The sequence below is a fragment of the Tachyglossus aculeatus genome, chromosome 22, assembly GCF_015852505.1.
Source record: "Tachyglossus aculeatus isolate mTacAcu1 chromosome 22, mTacAcu1.pri, whole genome shotgun sequence".
Classification (NCBI taxonomy): Eukaryota; Metazoa; Chordata; class Mammalia; order Monotremata; family Tachyglossidae; genus Tachyglossus; species Tachyglossus aculeatus.
Genome location: NC_052087.1, coordinates 38,125,117 through 38,147,173, shown reverse-complemented (window position 1 = coordinate 38,147,173; position 22,057 = coordinate 38,125,117). Strand labels below are relative to the sequence as shown.

The window sequence follows — 22,057 nt, the reverse complement described above, 5'->3', positions numbered from 1 at the left end:
CTGGTCCATAAATAATAATAATAATAATAATGGCATTTGTTAAGCGCTTACTATGTGCAGACAGTTCTAAGCGCTGGGGGGATATAACGTGATCAGGTTGTCCCGCGTGGGGCTCACAGTCAATCCCCATTTTACAGATAATAATAATAATAATAATAATAATAATAATAATAATAATGGCATTTGTTAAGCGCTTACTATGTGCAGAGCACTGTTCTAAGCGCTGGGGGGGATACAAGAGGATTAAGTTGTCCCACGTGGGGCTCACAGTCTTAATCCCCATTTTACAGATGAGGTAACTGAGGCTCAGAGAAGTGAAGTGACTTGCCCAAAGTCACACAGCAGACATGTGGCGGAGCCGGGATTCAAACCCATGACCTCTGACTCCAAAGCCCGTGAGGCTCAGAGAAGTTAAGTGACTTGCCCAAGGTCAAACAGCAGACATGTGGTGGAGTTGGGATTCGAACCCATGACCTCTGACTCCAAAGCCCGTGAGGCTCAGAGAAGTTAAGTGACTTGCCCAAGGGCACACAACAGACATGTAGCGGAGCCGGGATTCGAACCCATGACCTTGGACTCCAAAGCCCGGGCTCTTTCCACTGAGCCACGCTGCTTCTCCATAGCAGCAAACACAACACCTTATATCACCCAGGAGTTAGGGGTTGAGATCTTTAAACCCTCCCTCTCTGGTGGAGGGGGGATTGGGGGCGCAGCAGGAGAGTTGACAGGAAACAGTAGTAATAATAATAATAAATGTGGTATTTGTTAAGCGCTTACTATGTGCCAGGCACTGTAAACGCTGGGGTGGATTCGAGCAAGTCGGGTTGGACACAGTCCCTGTCCCACACGGGGCCCAGTTTTACAGATGAGGTAACTGAGGCCTACTCATTCATTCATTCAATTGTATTTATTGAGTGCTTACTGTGTGCAGAGCACTGTACTAAGCGCTTGGAAAGTAGAGAAGGAGCATGGCTCAATGGAAAGAGCACGGGCTTGAGAGTCAGAGGTCATGGGTTCAAATCCCGGCTCCGCCAATTGTCAGCTGTGTGACTTTGGGCAAGTCACTTAACTTCTCTGTGCCTCAGTTACCTCAGCTGTAAAATGGGGATTGAAGACTGTGAGCCCCACGTGGGACAATCTGATCACCTTGCATCCTCCCCAGCGCTTAGAACAGTGTTTTGCACATAGTAAGCGCTTAACAAATGCCATCATCATTTGGGTAGGGACCATCTCTATATGTTGCCAACTTGTATTTCCCAAGAGCTTAGTACAGTGCTCTGCACACAGCAAGCGCTCAATAAATACGATTGATTGATTGATTGATCATCATCATCATCATCTCAAAGTACAATTCGGCAACAAATAGAGACAATCCCTACCAACAAGGGGCTCACAGTCTAGAAAGGGGGAGACAGACAACTAAACAAAATGAGCAGACAGGCATTAATAGCATCAATATAAATAAATTCCTTATTCATTCATTCTCAATTAAAAGGCCTTGAAGGCTGCAGGTGCAGTTCTTTTCAGGAGACATTTCTGTCTAAAGAAAATTTCTCCTTTTCCAGTTCATATATTTTCTCGTCAGGTCTTGAAGATCTTAGGTGGACGCATTGCCGGGAGAGGTTTTGCGAACAGCAAATTCCTCTTTTTCCACCTCAGATATTTTCTTCTCAGGCCTTGGAGACCTGAGGTAGAAGAATAAAAGCAGAAGGTTGTTGGCATGAAGCGAACTTCTCCTTTTTCACCTCGGATAATCTTGAATCACTCTCAATTAAAAGGCCTTGAAGGCTTGAAGCGGACTCATTCGTTCATTCATTCATTCAATCGTATTTATTGAACGCTTACTGTGTGCGGAGCACTGTACTAAGCGCTCGGGAAGGACAAGTCGGCGACATCTAGAGACGGTCCTTACCCAACGACGGGCTCACAGTCTAGAAGGGGGAGACGGACAACAAAACATGTAGGCAGGTGACTAAGGCCCAGGAGATGCGTCTGCATGAAGTAAATTTTTCCTTTTCCGGCTTCCTATATTTCTCTTCAGGCCTTGAAGACCCTGGACAGTACATTAGAAGAGTGTTTACATCATCATTATCATCATCAATCGTATTTATTGAGCGCTTACTGTGTGCAGAGCACTGTACTAAGCGCTTGGGAAGTACAAGTTGGCAACATATAGAGACAGTCCCTACCTAAGAGTGGGCTCACAGTCTAGAAGGGGGAGACAGAGAACAGAACCAAACATATTAACAAAATAAAATAAATAGAATAGATATGTACAAGTAAAATAAATAAATAAATGGAGTAATCAATCAATCAATCGTATTTATTGAGCACTTACTGTGTGCAGAGCACTGTACTAAGCGCTTGGGAAGTACAGGTTGGCAACATATAGAGACAGTCCCTACCCAACAGTGGGCTCACAGTCTAGAAGAGGGAGACAGAGAACAGAACCAAACATATTAACAAAATAAAATAAATAGAATAGATATGTACAAGTAAAATAAATCAATAAATAAATAGAGTAATAAATATAAAGCCAGTATCTCCTTTTTTAACCCCATCTATGCTCTTTTCAGGCCCTGAAGACCCTAGGTAGGAAAATGATCAAGCCAGTTTTTGAATGAAGCCGATTTCTCCAGAGAAGTGAAGTCAGTCGCCCGAGGTCGCCAAGCATCTAAGTGGCAGAACTGGGATTAGAACCCACAACCTTCCAACCCCATGCTCTTTCCGCTAGACCACACTGCTTCTCAGCGGTAGGTAAGTAGTTGTATTCACAGTCGTTATTAAACACTTACTATGTGCAGAGCCTAGTGGGTTCTAATCTTGACTCCACTACTTGTCCGCTGCGTGATCTTGGGCGAGTTACTTCACTTCTCTGGGCCTCAGTTCCCTCATCTGTAAAATGGGGATTAAGACCATAAGCCCCATGTGGGACAGGGACTGTGTCCAACCTGATTAGCTTGTATCTACCCCGGTGCTTAGTTCAGAGCCTGGCACGCGATAAGGACTTAACAAATACCGTTTGAAAAAAAATACACAGTTGGGAATTACATGGTTCCTGTCCCTCATGGGGCTCAGAATTTAGGTGGGAAGAAGGGATGGGAAATGCTCGCAACAGGAGTGGCAAAACATTAAAACACAGCCCAAACAAACACACAAACTGTATTCAAAGTCTCGGCAGGGAATAATAAGGGATAATATAATTTAAGATAATAATAAGATAATAAAAGATAATAAGATAATAATAAGATAATATAAGATAATAATAAAGGGATAGCATTTGTTAAGCGCTTACCGGGTGCCGGGCAGTGGAGCGGATAGAAGCAAATCAGATTGTACACAGTCTCCGTCCCGTGTGGGGCTCATAGTCTCAATCCCCATTTTATAGTTTTTTTCATCTGCCCGAGGTCATGCAGCAGACAAGTGGTAGAGCCGGGGATACAGTGCTTAGTACAGTGCTCTGCGCACAGTAGGCGCTCAATAAATACGATAGAATGAATGAATGAATGGACTCTAGCCAATAGGCCACACTGCTCAGCCAGTAGCACAGGCCTCTCTCCTGCCTTTTCCCTGAAGTAGTCCCAGCAGAAGCCTTCCGCCAATCTCCCTCCAAAAATCCCATTCCCAGCCCCCTCCTCTGCCTGCTGGGAAAGAAAAGGAAATCCCCAGTCCGGGCCACCGGAACCCACAGGTTTAATCACAGGCTTACAAACCCGAACACGCCTGAACTCACACCCTCACATACGCAGCCCCATTCACGCACACACGCACGCACATGCCCAAACACACACATGAGCACTTGCATTTATTCAAAAACCGAGAAGGGAAGCGAGGACGGGAACGGAATGAGAATGAGAAGGTGGAGGGAAAGGGATCCGGAAAGAGTGCGTGGATTGGTAAATTATACTGTTGCAGAGATAATAAATGCTTGCTGATGATGTGAATGATGAAAATGGGTGGGTGGAGAAAGTGGCGGGGTGAGGGGGAAAGGATTAAGGCTGGCAGAAACGCCGGGAATTGGTTGGGAGAGAGAAATCTCGCTTAGTGATCGACAAAATGACCATCAGACATCAGTGGTCAGTATGAGAGGCAACTATTGGAGGTTGAGTTGGGCATATCGATCAATCAGTCATATTTATTGAGCACTTATTCATCATAAGCGCTTAGTACAGTGCTCTGCACATAGTAAGCGCTCAATAAATACGATTGATGATGATGATTCAGCTGTCACTTATTCATTCATTCAGCTGTCAGCTGTGTGACTTTGGGCAAGTCACTTAACTTCTCCGTGCCTCAGTTACCTCATTTGTAAAATGGGGATTAAGACTGTGAGTCCCCCGTGGGACAACCTGATCACCTTGTGACCTCCCCAGTGCTTAGAACAGTGCTTTGCACATAGTAAGCGCTTAATAAATGCCATTATTATTATTCACATTTCAATTGCATTTATTGAGCACTTATTGTGTGCAGAGCACTGTACTAAATGCTTGGGAGAGTCTAAACAGACACATTCCCTGCCCACAGCCAGCTTGCAGTCTAGAGGGGAGACAGACATTAATATAAACAAATAAATTACAGATATAACTACTGGGTGCAGTGTACTGCAATAATAATAATGGTATTTGTTAAGCACTTACTATGTGGCAGGCACTGTACTAAGCGCTGCTGGATACAAGCAAATCGGGTTGGACACAGTCCCTGCCCCCACATGGGGCTCACAGTCTCAATCTCACTTTCCAGATGAGAAAATTGAGGCTCAGAGAAGTGAAGTGACTTGCTCAAGGTCACACAGCAGACAAGTGGCGGAGGCAGGATTAGAACCCATGACCTTCTGACGCCCAGGCCCGGGCTCTATCAATTATGCCATGCTGCTTTTCCGTACTAAGCACTTGAAAGAGTACAATCCCTGCCCACAGCGAGCTTATATCATGTTTGCCTTAACCTGACTGAAGTTGCTCACAGGAATTGCCTGTTCACTAATGTTTTGGGGTTTGTTTGTTTGTTTTTCTCGGTGTTTGTTAAGTGATGATGTTATTTGCTAAGCGCTTACTATGTGCGAAGCACTGTTCTAAGCGCTGGGGAGGATACAAGGTGATCACGTTGTCCCACGTAGGGCTCACAGTCAATCCCCATTTTACAGATGAGGTAACTGAGGCACAGAGAAGTGAAGTGACTTGCCCAAAGTCACACAGCTGAAGGGCTTACTAAGTGTCAAGCACTGTTCTGAGCACTGGAGTAGAAATAAGTTAATCAGTTTGGACACTGCCCCTGTCCCACCTGGGGCTCCCAGTTAAATGGGAAAGGGAACGGATATTGAATCCCCATTTTACAGTTGAGAAACCTGAAGCACAGAGAGGTGAAATGACTTACCCAAGATCACACAGCAAGCAAGCGGCGGAGCTTCCCAGCCCCATGTTCTTTGTGCTCTAGACTCTAAGTTCATTGAGGACAGGACTGATTTTATTTTGTTAATATGTTTGGTTTTGTTCTCTGTCTCCCCCCTCTAGACTGTGAGCCCACTGTTGGGTAGGGACCGTCTCTATATGTTGCCAACTTGTACTTCCCAAGCGCTTAGTACAGTGCTCTGCACACAGTAAGCGCTCAATAAATACGATTGATTGATTGACTGATTGACAGGGAATGTCTGTTATATTGTTCCATTGTATTCTCTCAGGCGCTTAGTTCAGTGCTCTGCGCACAGTAAGCACTCAATAAAGTCATTCATTCAATCATATTTATTGAGCGCTTACAGGGCACTGTACTAAGCGCTTGGAAAGTACAATTTGGCAACAAATAGAGACGATCCCTACCCAACAACCGGCTCGCAGTCTAGAAATAATACTATAAATACAATAAATACGATTGACCGACTGAATGCTTCTAGACTGTGAGCCCACTCTTGGGGTAGGGACTGTCTCTATATGTTGCCAACGTGTACTTCCCAAGCGCTTAGTACAGTGCTCTGCACACAGTAAGCGCTCAATAAATATGATTGATTGATTGATTGATTGACAGGGAATGTCTGTTATATTGTTCCACTGTATACTCTCAGGCGCTTAGTTCAGTGCTCTGCGCACAGTAAGCACTCAATAAAGTCATTCATTCAATCATATTTATTGAGCACTTACAGGGCACTGTACTAAGCGCTTGGAAAGTACAATTTGGCAACAAATAGAGACGATCCCTACCCAACAACCGGCTCGCAGTCTAGAAATAATACTATAAATACAATAAATATGATTGACCGACTGAATGCTTCTAGACTGTGAGCCCACTCTTAGGGTAGGGACCGTCTCTATATGTTGCCAACGTGTACTTCCCAAGCGCTTAGTACAGTGCTCTGCACACAGTAAGCGCTCAATAAATATGATTGATTGATTGATTGATTGACAGGGAATGTCTGTTATATTGTTCCACTGTATTCTCTCAGGCGCTTAGTTCAGTGCTCTGTGCACAGTAAGCACTCAATAAATTCATTCATTCAATCATATTTATTGAGCGCTTACAGGGCACTGTACTAAGCCCTTGGAAAGTACAATTTGGCAACAAATAGAGACAATCCCTACCCAACAACCAGCTCGCAGTCTAGAAATAATACTATAAATACAGTAAATACGATTGACCGACTGAATGCTTCTAGACTGAGAGCCCACTCTTGGGGTAGGGACTGTCTCTATATGTTGCCAACTTGTACTTCCCAAGTGCTTAGTACAGTGCTCTGCACACAGTAAGCGCTCAATAAATACGATTGATTGATTGACTGATTGACAGGGAATGTCTGTTATATTGTTCCATTGTATTCTCTCAGGCGCTTAGTTCAGTGCTCTGCGCACAGTAAGCACTCAATAAAGTCATTCATTCAATCATATTTATTGAGCGCTTACAGGGCACTGTACTAAGCGCTTGGAAAGTACAATTTGGCAACAAATAGAGACGATCCCTACCCAACAACCAGCTCGCAGTCTAGAAATAATACTATAAATACAGTAAATACGATTGACCGACTGAATGCTTCTAGACTGAGAGCCCACTCTTGGGGTAGGGACTGTCTCTATATGTTGCCAACTTGTACTTCCCAAGTGCTTAGTACAGTGCTCTGCACACAGTAAGCGCTCAATAAATACGATTGATTGATTGACTGATTGACAGGGAATGTCTGTTATATTGTTCCATTGTATTCTCTCAGGCACTTAATTCAGTGCTCTGCGCACAGTAAGCACTCAATAAATTCATTCATTCAATCATATTTATTGAGCGCTTACAGGGCACTGTACTAAGCCCTTGGAAAGTACAATTTGGCAACAAATAGAGACAATCCCTACCCAACAACCGGCTCGCAGTCTAGAAATAATACTATAAATACAGTAAATACGATTGACCGACTGAATGCTTCTAGACTGTGAGCCCACTCTTGGGGTAGGGACTGTCTCTATATGTTGCCAACGTGTACTTCCCAAGCGCTTAGTACAGTGCTCTGCACACAGTAAGCGCTCAATAAATATGATTGATTGATTGATTGATTGACAGGGAATGTCTGTTATATTGTTCCACTGTATACTCTCAGGCGCTTAGTTCAGTGCTCTGTGCACAGTAAGCACTCAATAAATTCATTCATTCAATCATATTTATTGAGCGCTTACAGGGCACTGTACTAAGCCCTTGGAAAGTACAATTTGGCAACAAATAGAGACAATCCCTACCCAACAACCAGCTCGCAGTCTAGAAATAATACTATAAATACAGTAAATATGATTGACCGACTGAATGCTTCTAGACTGAGAGCCCACTCTTGGGGTAGGGACTGTCTCTATATGTTGCCAACTTGTACTTCCCAAGTGCTTAGTACAGTGCTCTGCACACAGTAAGCGCTCAATAAATATGATTGATGATGATGATGATGGGTTGCATCGGTCCTGAATATTTCCTCTTCTTGGAGACAGGAGGCTGGACCCGATGACTTCTGGAAGTCCCTTCAAGGCCTCTGAGCCTGTCAACCGATTAGGGTGGTGATGGCAATGGCCACTTTACCTGGCCAACAGGGAGAGAAGACCGAAACTCCCCCCCACAACACTTATGAACATATCTTTAAATCATATATTATAAATTATTTATTGATATAAATGTCTGCCTCCCCCTCTAGACTGTAAGTCTGTTGTGGGCAGGGAATGCGTCTGCTAATGCTGCGGTATTGCACTCTTCCAAGCACTTAGTACACTGCTTGGCACGTAGTAGGTTCTCAAAAAATACCGTCGATGAGGATGATGATGATGAAGAACGCTCAATCAACCAGTGGTATTTATTGAGTGTTTATAATAATAATAATAATGGCATTTGTTAAGCGCTTACTATGTGCAAATCAATCAATCAATAGTATTTATTGAGCAATTACTGTGTGCAGAGCACTGTACTAAGCGCTTGGGAAGTACAAGTTGGCAACATGTAGAGACAGTCCCTACCCAACAGTGGGCTCACAGTCTAAAAGGGGGAGACAGAGAACAAAACCAAACATACTAACAAAATAAAATAAATAGAATAGATACATACAAGTAAAATGAATAAATAACAGTGCAAAGCACTGTTCTAAGCGCTGGAGGGGGATACAAGGTGATCGTGTTGTCCCACCTGGGGCTCAGTCTTCATCCTCATTTTACAGATGAGGTCACTGAGGCACAGGAAAGTTAAGTGACTCGCCCAAGGTCACACTGCTGACAATTGGCAGAGTCGGGATTTGAATCCATGACCTCTGACTCCCAAGGCCGAGCTCTGTCCATTGAGCCACACTGCGACAGACCACTGTCCTAAGTGGTTGGGCGGGTACAGTGTGGTTGGTAGACCTGATCCCTGCCCACAAGGAGCTTGCAATCTAGTGGCAATCTAGTGGAGGAGGTAGACACAAAAGGGAAGAGGGTCATGAACGGAGTGAGAAGAGAGAAGGGGGAGAGCAAAAATGATCAAACGTGGGGAGAGAACACGGCTCCAGATTTCCAGCTCTTCACCAAAAGTTGGGGGCAGCTGAGGTGCAGGGGAACTGACTTCTCCAAAACAGATTCCTATTTATGGGAGTTCGTTTTTGTTTTATGGTACTTGTTAAGCGCTTACTGGGGGTCAAAAACACTTTACTAATCCCTGGGGTGGGTACAAGTTAATTAAGGCAGACACAGTCCCCATCCCACATAGGAACTCCCTGGCTCACAGTCTGGGAGGGGATCGTTCTGTCCCCTGGACCCTCTCCCAGGGGCGAAGCCCAGGCTGACTCGAAAAAGGCCCTGAGACATCCAGTCACCCATCACTCGCACTCACCTCCCATGCCCAAAGCACCTGCCACCCCCATCACCTCCCTCACCTAATCTAGCACTTACCTCCTAATAATGATGGCATTTATTAAGCGCTTACCATGTGCGAAGCACTGTTCTAAGCACTGGGGAGGTTACAAGGTGATCAGGTTGTCCCACGGGGGGCTCACAGTCTTCATCCCCATTTGACAGATGAGGCCACTGAGGCGCAGAGAAGTGAAGGGACTGGCCCAGAGTCACACAGCTGACAATTGGCGAAGCCGGGATTTGAACCCATGACCCCTGACTCCAAAGCCCGGGCTCTTTCCACTGAGCCACGCTGCTTCTCACCTCCTATACCCAGTCAGCTCCCACGCCCACTCACCTGTCGCTTCCACTCACCTCCCACTCTAGTTCCTCCCCCCTACCATTAAAACAAAAATTTTCCTTGGGGAATTCACTCTTCGGTTCATAACACGCTTGGTTCCACCTCTCGACGTCTTGATCCTAGATTTGCTTTCCGTCATAATAATAATAATAATAATAATGGCATTTATTAAGTGCTTACTATGTGCCTCCCTGTCTCTCTGGGGCCGCCTCTCTGACTCTTGACACTTTTCCTCTAGGAGCCTGGTTCTCCGTCTACTTCCGACTCCCTCCCGCCAACGTTGCCGCCTTCCAGATCTTCCCACGGCTCCACTGGGACAGGTATTCCCGAACCGCCCGTGTTAGCTAGCTCCCAAACTGAAGTAACCAGGTTTCCAGTTGGGGCATTTGGATGCCAGTTCTGCAGCCTGGCTTCACCCGCTCTCTCTTTCCACAGCAAGAAAAGGCTTTTGGCACTCCAAATTAAGATAGTAGAGCAGCCCTTACCGAAAAAGAGGGACAAGACCATGAAGCATCATGGCCTAGTGGCAAAAGAACGGACTTGGGAATTGGAGAACCTGGATTCTAATCCTGCCACCTCCGCGCAAGTCATTTTAACTTCCCTATGCCTCAGTTTCCTCATTTGGAAATCAGGGATTTAATGCCCGTTCCCTCTCCCCTTTAGGATGTGAGCCCCATGAAGTCCAGGGACTGGGTCCAACTTGATTATCTTGTGTCTATTCCAGTGCTTTGGCATCATCATCATCATCAATCATATTTATTGAGCGCTTACTATGTGCAGAGCACTGTACTAAGCGCTTGGGAAGTACAAATTGGCAACATATAGAAACAGTCCCTACCCAACAGTGGGCTCACAGTCTAAAAGGGGGAGACAGAGAACAAAACCAAACATACTAACAAAATAAAATAAATAGAATAGATATGTACAAATAAATTAAATAAATAAATAAATAAATAAATAGAGTAAAAAAAATATGTACAAACATATATACATATATACAGGTGCTGTGGGGAAGGGAGGGAGGTAAGATGGGGGGATGGAGAGGGGGACAAGGGGGAGAGGAAGGAAGGGGCTCAGTCTGGGAAGGCCTCCTGGAGGAGGTGAGCTCTCAGCAGGGCCTTGAAGGGAGGAAGAGAGCTAGCTTGGTGGATGGGCAGAGGGATTGGGGGCATTCCAGGCCCGGGGGATGACGTGGGCCGGGGGTCGATGGCGGGAGAGGCGAGAGCGAGGTACGGTGAGGAGATCAGCGGTGGAGGAGCGGAGGGTGCGGGATGGGCAGTAGAAGGAGAGAAGGGAGGTGAGGTAGGAGGGGGTGAGGTGATGGACAGCATTGAAGCCCGGGGTGAGGAGTTTCTGCCTGATGCGCAGTTTGATTGGTAGCCACTGGAGATTTTTGAGGAGGGGAGTAATATGCCCAGAGCGTTTCTGGACAAAGATAATCCGGGCAGCAGCATGAAGTATGGGTTGAAGTGGGGAGAGACACGAGGATGGGAGATTAGAGAGAAGGCCGATGCAGTAGTCCAGACGGGATAGGATGAGAGCTTGAATGAGCAGGGGAGCGGTTGGGATGGAGAGGAAAGGGCGGATCTTGGCAATGTTGTGGAGCTGAGACCGGCAGGTTTTGGTGACGGCTTGGATGTGAGGGGTGAATGAGAGAGCGGAGTCGAGGATGACAACAAGGTTGCGGGCTTGTGAGACGGGAAGGATGGTAGTGCCATCAACAGAGATGGGAAAGTCAGGGAGAGGGCAAGGTTTGGGAGGGAAGACAAGGAGTTCAGTCTTCGACATGTTGAGCTTTAGGTGGCAGGCAGACATCCAAATGGAGATGTCCTGAAGGCAGGAGGAGATGCGAGCCCCTGGAGAGAGGGGGAGAGAGCAGGGGCAGAGATGTAGATCTGGGTGTCATCAGCGTAGAGATGATAGTTGAAGCCGTGGGAGCGAATGAGGTCACCAAAGGAGTGAGTGTAGACAGAGAACAGAAGGGGACCGAGAACTGACCCTTGAGGAACCCCTACAGTAAGGGGATGGGAGGGGGAGGAGGAGCCTGCAAAAGAGACTGAGAAAGAACGACCGGAGAGGTAAGAGGAGAACCAGGTGAGGACGGAGTCTGTGAAGCCAAGGTCAGATAGCGTGTTGAGAAGAAGGGGGTGGTCCGCAGTGTCGAAGGCAGCTGAGAGGTCGAGGAGGATTAGGACAGAGTAGGAGCCGTTGGATTTGGCAAGCAGGAGGTCATTGGTGACCTTAGAGAGGGCAGTTTCTGTGGAATGTAGGGGACGGAAGCCAGACTGGAGGGTCTCGAGGAGAGAGTTGTTATTGAGGAATTCTAGGCAGCGAGTGTAGACAACTCGTTCAAGGAGTTTGGAAAGGAATGGTAGGAGGGATATGGGACGATAACTAAAAGGTGAGGTGGGGTCAGGAGAGGGTTTTTTAGGATGGGAGAGACATGGGCATGTTTGAAGGCAGAGGGGAAGGAACCAGTGGAGAGTGAGTGGTTGAAGATGGAAGTTAAGGAGGGGAGAAGGGATGGAGCGAGAGATTTCATGAGATGAGAGGGAATGGGGTCAGAAGCACAGGTGGTCAGAGTAGCACTTGAGAGGAGGGAGGAGAGCTCCTCTGAGGACACTGCTGGGAAGGATGGGAGAGTAGCAGAGCATATAGTAAGTGCCCAACAAATACCGCAATCGTTATTATTAAACAAGGGACAGTCCTATGTGTGCTGAATGTTTGACAGCCCTATCCAATGCCAATTTCAAAAACAACAGAAACATTCCCACAATCATTTCTCAAGTTGCGGGATTGTTCTTTCCGTATCCGCTCTCCCAGAACAGGTCCGTCCACCTTGGGGACTTGGAATCTGCTCCGCTATGGTGATGTTTTCATTTTTATGGTTCTTGCTGACTTACCCAGCTTCCACGTGGGTTAGTTAGATGGTGTCTGTCTGAACAACAGTCATCTTTCTCTCTCACTGGGTGACTGGACCCATCGAGGCAGACTTGACTGGACAGTGTGGGGAAGTGGAGGGCCACTTCCTCCCTTCAAAGCCCTACTGAGAGCTCACCTCCTCCAGGAGGCCTTCCCACACTGAGCCCCCTCCTTCCCCTCTCCCTCCTTCCCCTCCCCATCCCCCCCGCCTTACCTCCTTCCCCTCCCCACTGCACCTGTATATATCTTTGTACGTATTTATTACTCTATTTTATTTGTACATATTTATGCTATTTATTTTATTTTGTTAATATGTTTTGTTTTGTTGTCTGTCTCCCCCTTCTAGACCGTGAGCCCACTGTTGGGTAGGGACCGTCTCTATATGTTGCCAACTTGTACTTCCCAAGCACTTAGTACAGTGCTCTGCACACAGTAAGCGCTCAATAAATACGATTGAATGAATGAAATGGAGGCAGTTCTAGTGTCCAAGCTAGTGTCCAGTCTAGTCTCCTCCGCTCCTGGCTTCAATTTCTCTCCCTCATAATAATCAATCAATCTATCTATCAATCAATAGTATTTATTGACCACTTACTGTATGCAGAGCACGGTACTAAACACTTGGGAGAGTACGATATAACAGAGTTGGTAGACATGTTCCCCGCTCACAACGAGCTTACGACTTAGAGGGAATGGTCTGCTGTGTGACCTTGGGCAATTCACTTCACTTCTCAGTTAACCTCATCTGTAAAATGGGGATTGAGACTGTGAGCCCCACATGGGATAGGGACAGTGTCCAACCTGATTTGCTCGTATCTGCCCCAGTGCTTAGTACAGTGCCTGGCACGTAGTAAGCACTTAAATACCTCAGTTATTATTAATGGCATGTATTAGGTGTTGACTATGAGATAGGTGCTGGGAGTAAACGCAAGCGAAGCAGATCAAACGAAGCCTCTGTACCACAAACAGGTATCGCCGCCTCATTTTTCAGATGAGGAAACTGAGGCTCAGAGAGGTTTAGGTGGCATGCCCGTGGTCGCACAGCGAGCCGGTGGCAGAGATGAAATTAGGACCGGATGGCCTGAATCTCAGAGCCATACTTTTTCCTCCATGCCACGCTGCCCCTCATTTCCCTGGCATTCGCGCTCTAAGGGTAAGGCTGGGGAAGGGGTGAGCGACAGACACGTAAGGAAAGTTGAAAGCACGTAATATGAGACAAAAATGATGATAAATTCGACAAGAGCAGCAGGGCATCGTGAGGCCCGGACAGACCTCCTCACCCAACCCCTTCAGCTTCTTTCCAGCTTGCCATAGCAATCGATCTATCGATTGATCGGTAATTCGTTGACCTCTCCCCAAACTCTGCCTCCTGGACCTGGAGTCCCGGGCCTGATCTCCTGGATGTCGCTCCACTAACCTTTAATCAATCAATCAATCAACCAACCGTATTTATTGAGCGCTTACTGTGTGCAGAGCACTGTACTAAGCGCTTGGGAAGTACAAGTTGGCAACATATAGAGACAGTCCCTACCCAACAGTGGGCTCCGGCGGCCCTTGTGACGGAGGAGACTGAAGGATTCCCGAATTTCCAAAGTGCTAGAGCCGGACCACCTCAGCCAGGAGAATCCCCCCATTGGCAAAGAATCCCTCCAAGCCTCAGGGCTTCCCCCACTTCCTTCTTCCCTGAGCCCACTGTTGGGTAGGGACTGTCTCTATATGTTGCCAAATTGTACTTCCCAAGCGCTTAGTACAGTGCTGTGCACACAGTAAGCGCTCAATAAATACGATTGATGATGATGATCCATTAGAGAAGCAGCATGGCTCAGTGGAAAGAGCCCGGGCTTTGGAATCAGAAGTCATGGGTTCAAACCCCGGCTCCTCCAACTGTCAGCTGTGTGACTTTAGGCGAGTCACTTAACTTCTCTGAGCCTCAGTTACCTCATCTGTAAAATGGGGATAAAGACTGTGAGCCCCCCGAGACACAACCTGATCACCTTGTAACCTCCCCAGCGCTTAGAACAGTGCTTTGCAAAGAGTAAGCGCTTAATAAATACCATCATTCTTATTATTATCCAATGGCAGCACTTTAGGAGTCTAAGTTTGTATGGAGGGTTTGATTTGGAAGTGGGGCTTTGCAAAGAGTAAGCGCTTAATAAATACCATCATTATTATTATTATCCAATACCAGCACTTTAGGAGTCTGAGTTTGTATGGAGGGTTTGATTTGGAAGTGGGGCTCGTTGTGAAATTCCTACATAAGGGTGAAACTCCCTGGAGGTTGCTCTGGAGCCAAAGGTTGTGTGCTGAGATAAACAGCAGGAGAGGGTAGATCAGCCAGCTGGGACTGTCATAAATGATGGCTCTTTCTAGCTGAGATAAAACTTTAAGGAGTGTAGAGGAACTACCAGAGTGTCATAAACAGTTGGGGTAAATAGCCCAACCCTTTCAGCTCTCAATTATGTCAAAGGAGGGAAAGCTTTTCTTTCCTAGGGAATGTGCAGATTGGGCTAATAGTCCCGGAAGACGGAACAGGGTGACCCAGGGGATTCTTCTCACCTTCCCCTGGGAGGCCGAACACAAGCAGATTGAAGAACAAACTAAGAGGAGAGGAGAAAATTGTCCACGCCTTAGCTTTATTCGTTGATTTTAATTTTTTTAGTGGCATTTGTTCAGTGCTCACTAGGTGCCAAGCACTGTTCTAAGAGCTGGGGTAGATAGAAGATCATCATCATCATCATCAATCGTATTTATTGAGCTCTTACTATGTGCAGAGCACTGTACTAAGCGCTTGGGAAGTACAAATTGGCAACATATAGAGACAGTCCCTACCCAACAGTGGGCTCACAGTCTAAAAGGGGGAGACAGAGAACAAAACCAAACATACTAACAAAATAAAATAAATAGAATAGATATGTACAAATAAAAAAAATAAATAAATAAATAGAGTAAAAAATATGTACAAACATATATACATATATACAGGTGCTGTGGGGAAGGGAAGGGGGTAAGATGGGGGGATGGAGAGGGGGACGAGGGGGAGAGGAAGGAAGGGGCTCAGTCTGGGAAGGCCTCCTGGAGGAGGTGAGCTCTCAGCAGGGCCTTGAAGGGAGGAAGAGAGCTAGCTTTGTGGATGGGCAGAGGGAGGGCATTCCAGGCCCGGGGGATGACGTGGGCCGGGGGTCAATGGCGGGACAGGCGAGAGCGAGGTACGGTGAGGAGATCAGCGGTGGAGGAGCGGAGGGTTGGACGGAGTCCATGTTCTACATGGGGCTCACAGCCTTGATTCCCATTCTACAGATGAGGTAGCGGAGGCCCAGAGAAGTGAAGTGACTTGCCCAAGGTCACACAGCGGACCAGTGGCCGAAACGGGATTAGAACCCGGGTCCAGCTGACTACAGGGCCTGTCCTCTAACCAGTAGGCTTCACTGCTTCTCTTCTTAAAATCCCATCTCCTCTAAGAGGGCCTCCCCGATTAAGACATCATCACCCATTATTCACCCTACCCTCAGCCCCGTGGCACTTACATCCATATCCATAATTGATTTTAATGTCCCTCACCCTCTCTAGACTGTAAACTCCTTGTGGGCAGGGAAGCAGCATGGCGTAGAGGCTAGAACACAGCTTGGGAGTCAGAAGGACCTGGGTTCTAATCCCGGCTCCACCACTCATCTGCTGTGTGACCTTGGGCAAGTCACTTCACTTCTCTGGGCCTCATCAGCAAAGTGGGGATTAAGACTGTGAGCCCCATGTGGGACATGGACTGTGTCCAACCTGATGAGTTGATATCTACCCCAGCTGTTAGTACACAGAAAGCACTTAACCAGTACCATTTTAAATAATAACAACAACTATGGTATTTGTTAAGCACTTACTATGTACCAGGCACTGTACTAAGCACTGGGGTGAATACAAGCAAATCAGGTTGGCCAGTCTCCGTCACACTTGGGGCTCACAGTTTCGATTCCCATTTTACAGATGTGGTAAGTGAGGCACAGAGAAGCGAAGTGACTTTCCCCAGGGCACACGGCAGGCAGGCACTGTACAAAGCGCTGGGGTAGACACGAGCTAATCGGGTTCGATACGGTCCATGTCCCATTTGGGGCTCATGGTCTTCATCCCCAGATGAGGTAACTGAGGCACAGAGAAGTGAAGAGACTTGCTCAAGGTCACGCAACAGACAAGTGGTGGAGCCGGGATTAGAACACAGGACCTTCTGACTCCAGGGCTTGGGCTCCATCCGCTAGGCCAAGCTTCTTCCTAGCCGCCTCTGTGAACAGTCTAATTCACCAAACCACTTCATCTCCCGCTGGTTCCTTCTCCCGCTTTCCTCATCCCACCCTGCCTTTTCCACCAGCCCCTGAGACCGTCTCTGGTTGTTGCCGATTTGTACTTCCCAAGCGCTCAGTACAGTGCTCGGCACACAGTAAGTGCTCTGGTGTGCAGCGTGGCTCAGTGGAAAGAGCCCGGGCTTTGGAGTCAGAGGTCAGGGGTTCAAATCCCGGCTCTGCCAATTGTCAGCCGGGTGACTGTGGGCAAGTAACTTCACTTCTCTGGGCCTCAGTTCCCTCATCTCTAAAATGGGGATGAAGACTGTGAGCCCCCCCGTGGGACAACCTGATCACCTTGTAACCTCCCCAGCGCTTAGAACAGTGCTTTGCACATAGTAAGTGCTTCATAAATGCCATCATTATTCTTCTAGACTGTGAGCCCATTGTTGGGTAGGGACTGTCTCTATATGTTGCCAATTTGTACTTCCCAAGCGCTTAGTACAGTGCTCTGCACATAGTAAGCGCTCAATAAATATGATTGATGATGATGATGATGTTGCCAACTTGTACTTCCCAAGTGCTTAGTACAGTGCTCTGCACACAGTGAGTGCTTAATAAATACGATTGAATGAATGAATGAATGAATGAGAACTGTCCCTTTTTCCTAGACTTCTTCTCCCCTTCCTTCCTCGAAACCAGTGAGAAACAGAATCACTCCTCCTCATCCTCCTCCTTCTGCTGCCATTCCCTTTCTTCTCTCCCTCATCCCTCTCTCCATCCCCCCATCTTACCTCCTTCCCTTCCCCACAGCACCTGTATATATGTACATATTTATTACTCTATTTATTTATTTTACTTGTACATATCTATTCTATTTATTTTATTTTGTTAATGTGTTTGGTTTTGTTCTCTGTCTCCCCCTTCTAGACCGTGAGCCCACTGTTGGGTAGGGACTGTCTCTATATGTTGCCAACTTGTACTTCCCAAGCGCCTAGTCCAGTGCTCTGCACACAGTAAGCGCTCAATAAATACGACTGATTGATTGATTCTCCAGGAGCACCTGCCCTTCCTCTCCGCACCCCCGATCCGGCGATAAGGCCGGGTGTCGGCCTGGACCTGGCGAGCCTGGTGTGAGAAAGTTTAACTGTACTTCCCAAGCGCTTAGTACAGTGCTCTGCACACAGTAAGCGCTCAATAAATACGATTGATTGATTGATTAACCTTTCACCTCGCAGTGATGGGCCGAGCCCCTGTGAGGAGAAGTGGCCTTGAAAGGCGGCACGGCCTGGTGGAAAGGGCACGGGCCTGAGAATCCGGAAAAAACCCAGGTTCTGGCCCTAGCCCTATCACTTGCCTCCTGTGTGACCTTGGACAAGTCACTTAACCACTCAGTGCCTCCGTTTCCTCAGCTGTAAAGTGGGGATTGAATGCCTGTTCTTCTCTCCTCTTGGATTGTGAGCCCAATGTGGGACAGGGACTGTGTCTGAAATGATTATAGTGTATTGGTTCCAGTGCTTAGCACGGTGCTCGACACCTAGTGCTTTGCTAGGACCACAGTAATCATTATTATTATTATTATTATTAGTTGGGGCCTTTGCCTTTTCTCAGCAGGTAGCACATTGTCAGCTGCCCGGCTCCGGCTTCCCCGATCTTGCCTGCTTCCCCCGTCCGAGGTCTTGCCCCTCCATGGTCCGTGGGAAGAAGGCTAAAGCCCTCAAATCAATCAATCCATCAATCAGCGGCATTTACTGAGTGCTTACTGTGTGCCGAGCATTGTACTAAGCGCTTGGGGGAGTAGCATATAAGAGAGTCGGTAGACACGTTTCCCGCCTCCAGCCCTAAACTCACTCTCCACAACCTCCCCGACTCTCCCCTGAAATGCCCTCCAAGCCCCTTCCCCGCTGGACTTTCCCAGCTGGGAGCGGGCCAGCCCTCCCCCACCCACCCACCCCTCCTCCAGTGGAAAGAGCCCGGGCTTTGGAGTCAGAGGTCATGGGTTCAAATCCCGGCTCCGCCAATTGTCAGCTGCGTGACTTTGGGCAAGCCACTCCACTTCTCTGGGCCTCGGTGACCTCATCTGTAAAATGGGGATTAAGACTGTAAGCCCCCCTGTGGGGCGACCTGATCACCTTGTAACCTCCCCAGCGCTTAGAACAGTGCTTTGCACATAGTAAGCGCTTAACGAATACCATTATTATTATTATTATTATCATCCTCAGAGCGCTGCATCCCCGGGGCCTTCGGAAAAGAAGCTGAATTCCCAACCAAACGAGAGAACTAAGCGGAGCCGTCTGTTTCCAGGTGGCGATGCCCCCGCTCTGAGGCTGCCTGGCGGTCGGCCGGGCCTCTCCTCGCCGAGCCCGGGGCCAACGTCTGGTCTCCCCGCGGTGTCCCCCTTCCCGGCCCGGCCCGACCCAGCCCGGGGGGAAAGGCTCCTCCCTCCCCACCCGGCCGGGCCCGATGAGGCCCGGCGTCTAGCCGCCATGAACATCTCCGCCCCCCCGCCCGTCGGCCCCAACGGCACCGCTCTCCCCGAGGACGCCAAGGGGCCCTGGCAGGTGGCTCTGATCGCCCTGACCACGGGCCTGCTCTCCCTGGCCACGGTGACCGGCAACCTCCTGGTGCTGGTGTCCTTCAAGGTGAACACGGAGCTGAAGACGGTCAACAACTACTTCCTGCTGAGCCTGGCCTGCGCCGACCTGATCATCGGCGCCGTGTCCATGAACCTGTACACCACTTACGTGGTCATGGGCCGCTGGGCCCTGGGCACGCTGGCCTGCGACCTCTGGCTGGCCCTGGACTACGTGGCCAGCAACGCCTCCGTCATGAACCTGCTGCTCATCAGCTTCGACCGCTACTTCTCCGTGACCCGGCCCCTCAGCTACCGGGCCAAGCGGACGCCGCGCCGGGCGGCCCTGATGATCGGCCTGGCCTGGCTGGTGTCCTTCGTCCTCTGGGCCCCGGCCATCCTCTTCTGGCAATACCTGGTCGGGGAGCGGACGGTGAAGCCAGGGGACTGCTACATCCAGTTCCTGTCGGAGCCCGTCATCACCTTCGGCACCGCCATGGCGGCCTTCTACCTGCCCGTCACGGTCATGTGTGCCCTTTATTGGCGCATCTACCGGGAGACGGAGAACCGGGCCCGGGAGCTGGCCGCCCTGCAGGGCTCGGAGACCACGGGCAAGGGCGGAGGGAGCAGCAGCAGCTCGGAGAGGTCCCAGCCGGCCCCCGCGGCCCAGGCCGGACCCGAGGCCCGGCCCCGGCCCCGCTGCCGCCACTGCTGCTGCTGCTGCTGCGGGGGCGCCGGGAGTGCGGGGGGCGCCGGGGGCGGTGGGGCCACCGGCTGCTGGGGCCCCGTGGTCCTGCCCTCCTACATCTGGAAGGAGGAGGAGGACGACGACGACGAGGAGGACGACGGCTCCCCGGAGTCCCTGACCTCCTCCGAGGGCGAGGAGCCGGGCCTCCCCGTGGCCATCAAGATGCCCACGGTGGGCTCGGCCCCCCAGCCCCCGGCCCCGTGCCCGCCTCCCCGGAGTCCCCCCCAGCCCGCCAAGCGCCCCCCCAGGAAAGGGCGGGCCGCCAAGGCGCCCAAGAGGAAAGGGAAGGGGCAGCTGACCAAGCGGAAAACCTTCTCGCTCGTCAAAGAGAAGAAGGCGGCCAAGACCCTGAGTGCCATCCTGCTGGCCTTCATCCTCACCTGGACCCCCTACAACATCATGGTGCTGGTGTCCACCTTCTGCAAGAACTGCGTCCCCAACCGGCTCTGGGAGCTGGGCTACTGGCTCTGCTACGTCAACAGCACCGTCAACCCCATGTGCTACGCCCTGTGCAACAAGGCCTTCCGCGACACCTTCCGCCTGCTGCTCCTCTGCCGCTGGGACAAGAGGCGCTGGAGGAAAATCCCCAAGCGGCCCGGCTCCCTCCACCGTGCTCCGTCCCGCCAGTGCTGAGACCACTTCGCGGCTCTCTCAGCCCGGGCCCCCGTGGAGACCGACTGCGAGACTCCCCCAGCCCCTTCTCAGGTTCCTTTCCGCGAGGGGCCGGGGCCCGTCCGACTGCCGCCGTCAGGGCCGCCTCTGGCCCGTCACGCTTTACCGCTCCTGGGAAGGGAGAAGACGAGGGAAACTGGTTTTTCCGCTCCCTGTTTGGAAGGAATGGGCCTGGAACCAGGCAGTAGTCCCTGGAGAGGACCTGAGCTTTGGGACGCTTGTTTTTGGTTGGCGAAGACTGGGCGGTAAGGGCGGGAGGCGGGATGGCCGGGAGATGCGATGGTACCCTGAAGTCATCCTTTGCCCAGATTCGGGATGGACTTTCCAAGGGTAGCGTGGGTAAGGGTGCCCTTGGGTGCCCAGGGAGAGAGCTCCGGGGGCTCAGGGAGAGGAACTGAACCTGCCCAATCTGGGGAAGGAGGACGGCTGAACCTCTCCGAGAGAGGAACCGGGGCCCCTGAAATTAAACCCTGGCTTGAGGGCCGAAAAACAGATGAGGAGGAGGAGGAGGAGGAGGAGGGTGAAGATGAGGGCGGGAAAGAGAAGGAACAGAGGAGACAAGGCAACACTTCAATCCGCCCAACCAGTCGAGAGGATTTATTAAGTGCCGTGAACAGAGCGCCGAACAAAAGCGATCCATCAATCGATGGGATTTATTGAGTGCTTATTCTGTGCCGAGCGCTGTACTAAGCACTTGGAAAGGTACGGTACGACAGAATTAGCAGATGCTAGCAGTTCTCTGTCCATAATGAGCTTACAGTACAGAGGGAAGCTTGGGGGAGCCCAATCAATCAACGTAGGAGACACGATCCCTGCCCTCGGAAAACTGGCCGTCTAATGCGGGAATCCCCTGGAAAAGGGAAGCACGGTGAGATTTGGGAGAGAGAATAGAAAAGAGTGTGTTGAGAGGAACCCCAGGGCCTGCCTCGCTGGGGAGGTCGGACTGTGTAGAGGGCTTCTCCATCCTCTCGTGACTTTTCTCCACCCTTCTCCCTTCCCTACCTTCTCCTCGTCATCCTCCTCCTCCTCCTCTCCTCCTCCTCTCCCAGGCCGTGGGAGTCCAGAAAGAGGCTCGGGGTGGGGGTCAGCGCCGGCAGTGTCTGACTGGGCCCCGACATGCCCCCTCCTTCAAACTGCCCCTTCCTTAGAGCCCTCCTCCCTCCCATCCCCGCTCCTCCTTCCTCTTCTGGTGGTTGGGACAATCACCTCCATCACATGCCC

The 22,057-nt window shown here is 49.7% G+C and overlaps 1 protein-coding gene and 1 long non-coding RNA gene across 3 annotated transcripts in view; both read left to right on the top strand.

Moving 5' to 3' along the window:
• Positions 1–19,268, top strand: part of LOC119943959 — a 29,631-nt gene extending 10,363 nt beyond the window's left edge. For both annotated transcript variants that reach the window (XR_005455689.1, XR_005455688.1), the window contains 3 exons: positions 2,577–2,757; positions 9,899–9,980; positions 19,067–19,268. This is a non-coding gene — a long non-coding RNA (uncharacterized LOC119943959). The remainder of the gene's footprint in view (positions 1–2,576; positions 2,758–9,898; positions 9,981–19,066) is intronic.
• Positions 19,269–19,330: 62 nt separating this feature from the next.
• On the top strand, positions 19,331–21,537 carry CHRM1 (cholinergic receptor muscarinic 1). The gene has a single exon (XM_038764763.1). The coding sequence runs from the start codon at positions 19,331–19,333 to the stop codon at positions 20,795–20,797; it is 1,467 nt and encodes a 488-aa protein (XP_038620691.1). The 3' UTR covers positions 20,798–21,537.
• The last annotated feature ends 520 nt before the right edge of the window (positions 21,538–22,057 follow it).